The sequence below is a fragment of the Fomitiporia mediterranea genome (genome assembly GCF_000271605.1).
Source record: "Fomitiporia mediterranea MF3/22 unplaced genomic scaffold FOMMEscaffold_887, whole genome shotgun sequence".
NCBI classification, from domain to species: domain Eukaryota; kingdom Fungi; phylum Basidiomycota; class Agaricomycetes; order Hymenochaetales; family Hymenochaetaceae; genus Fomitiporia; species Fomitiporia mediterranea.
This window is the reverse complement of record NW_006761272.1, coordinates 1-2,601: the sequence shown is the minus strand read 5'-3', so window position 1 is coordinate 2,601 and position 2,601 is coordinate 1. Positions and strand designations below refer to the sequence as shown.

Genomic DNA, 2,601 nt, shown 5'->3' with positions numbered 1-2,601 from the left:
GATGTATCGTACAAATATTTTAATATAATTGATTTTGTTATTTTAATAATGAATGGATGTAAGGGAAAATTATTATTATTAAGGAATAATAACTATGTATAGTCTGTAAAACATTACAAATATATATTACCCTTTCAAAACTTGGTAATCCTTACAATACATTTCAAAAAAGGGAGGTCCGATATTATGCATTTTATATGTTTAAAAGGGGTATTACCCTTATGTACTTTTATTACATTCATAAACCTTACAGTACCTTATACAAAGTTATACTACTTTATCAGAAATCGAGGTCCGATAATATGTAAATTACTTTTTTTACTTTTTTCACTTTTTTCACACCATTATAATGTAATATAACCTTTTAGACTTTTTCCCAATGACAAGGAGGCCCGCAATAATGCGAATAGAAAATATGATGCGATCCGAGAGTGGATGCATGGGATTGCTGGATTGTGGGTCTGTCAACAGTTGACAGAGGGTACACGGATACGGGTTGCTGCCTGGAGGTATCCTGAAGAGGAGGTCACATCCTTGACCAGGATACTGAACTATGCCACAGCAACGCAGAACGTCCTCGTCTGGACGATTCGCAAGGAAACTCTTGGAATGGCCCTTGTCTTCAGCAAACAAACGTGCAATCTTTGCGGCTTCAGATTCGTAATTCTCCTCGGAAATAGCAAGTAAAGGGGATCGACAGATGATAATGAGGTGCTCGATTGGTTCTAGCCCGTGCTGTGCAGCCTGAGGTATAGGAACTAGAGACGCTCGTGGGAGAGCATACTCTGGTATTGCAAAATCTTCCATACGCGGATCGAGCAAGTTAGTATCGTTATATTCATATTGAGCATCGGGGAATTGAGCATCGAGGATGGACAACTTGTGTTGGAACGGGGAGTTTTGGAATGGTACTAGTTGTATATGTGCATATATGCACTCTCTTATATACTAGATACATGCTATACTAGTAAATGAGACGTAAAACGCAGTGTGTCGAATACTCCCCTTCAAGCCCTAATATTCCGTCGTTAACATTGAAGACCTATAAGTTCTATTAGGTGCTTGATTTGAGGGACGTAGAGTGCTTTTGTAAGGATGTCTGCAAGTTGGTTCTGAGTTTGAACATAATGTATGTTGACGTAGTTGTTCTGAATGTAACAGTGGACAAAGTCATCGGGAAAAAGTCTAAATTCTTGTACTACCTTATAATGGTATAAAATAAGTGAAAAAAGAAAAAAAAGAAAAAACACTTGGAACGGATCTCAGTTTCTGAGAAAGTACTACAATTCATTACTGTGTTTCACTGGTTTGTGCTCAGTTACCAGTTAACGCTCAGTTGTACAATACCCCCCTCAATTCTTAGGTAAATTTCTTGAAATTTTGCATACAGGTAGCCTACAGTAGATATAACTTAAATACGAAATTTGAGCAAAAAACAATAAGTTGAAGCTGAGATATTAGTGTTGGAATGTTAGAATTTTGATGATCAGCACTGATTTAGTGAACAGAAAGTTTTCCCACACACAACACATTTAATATTAATTTAAGGAGACACTATTTGTAGCTGAAATTTTTAGAATGAGTACTATATTATATGTAGTCACTATATATTTTTTTATATAATTAATAGTTAAGTATTAAGCTACTTATTAAGAATACGATTTTAAGTCCAATTTTACTATTTTCTATAATACAGAATTTATAGTTATAACTTACGAATTTTTTATTACAATAATTACTATTATAACTATATATAAAAATTTGGTACTAGTATTCTTTACATATTTTATATAATATTCTATAATTTTAAGAGAAAATACTAAGAATTAAAATTATCATAATTAAATCAAAACTATATATATAAAAAGTACTATAATCTACTATATTACTTATTAGTACAATTTTTATAGTTAAAAAAAATTGTAAAACATATGTATGTTAGAGGTTATATGTTTCGGTATTAAGTGATCACCATAGCAACTGACATAGTACAGAAAAAAAAGAAGAGAAGTTTTTTTCTTCTTCTTTACATTCATTATTATCTTCTCTTCCCTTCAAAATCCTTTATTCTTCTTTGCTTCTTATAGCTAGAAAGCTTTCTAAATCCTCTTCTATTACCAGTAGTAAAGCCCTCTCTGATATAGAGGAGGCTAAGCTAAGTCAAGCTGTTTAGGCAGTTTTAGTATCTGGTACTTATCCTAATTCTGCTAGATTTATTCTTTCTAAATCAGCTACTATAAAGCAATTTGGTGTTTCAAGATTTTCCATCAATAGAAGACTTAAAGGCATTTCTAATTGTTTTAATTCTCATTCGTCTCTTCAACTTTTATCTTCATCCTAAGAAACTATTTTAAAAGATTGGACCATATCTCTTTCTTCTAGAACTATTCCTTTAACTCATAAACTTTTTAAAGAAAATGTTGGAATGATTATTAAAAAGTAAGTTACTTTATTATTCTTTAATAATTATAATAAGTGTAATGAATTCTGGAAGCAGAGGAGGAGGAAAACGAGAGGTAGAGGAGAGTAAGAAGCAGACATTAGAACATAGGCAAGAGACTCTAAGTCATCACAACAAGCCTGTTCCTGTATAAAGGACTA

General features: G+C 32.4%; 1 protein-coding gene across 1 annotated transcript; it reads right to left on the bottom strand.

The window, feature by feature from the left end:
* Positions 1 to 364: 364 nt before the first annotated feature.
* Positions 365 to 807, bottom strand: FOMMEDRAFT_163702 (uncharacterized protein; the record flags this gene model as incomplete). The annotated part of the gene is made up of 2 exons (XM_007272303.1): positions 365 to 514; positions 574 to 807. 2 exons carry the CDS (start codon positions 805 to 807, stop codon positions 365 to 367), a joined length of 384 nt encoding a protein of 127 aa, XP_007272365.1.
* Between the last annotated feature and the right edge of the window lie 1,794 nt (positions 808 to 2,601).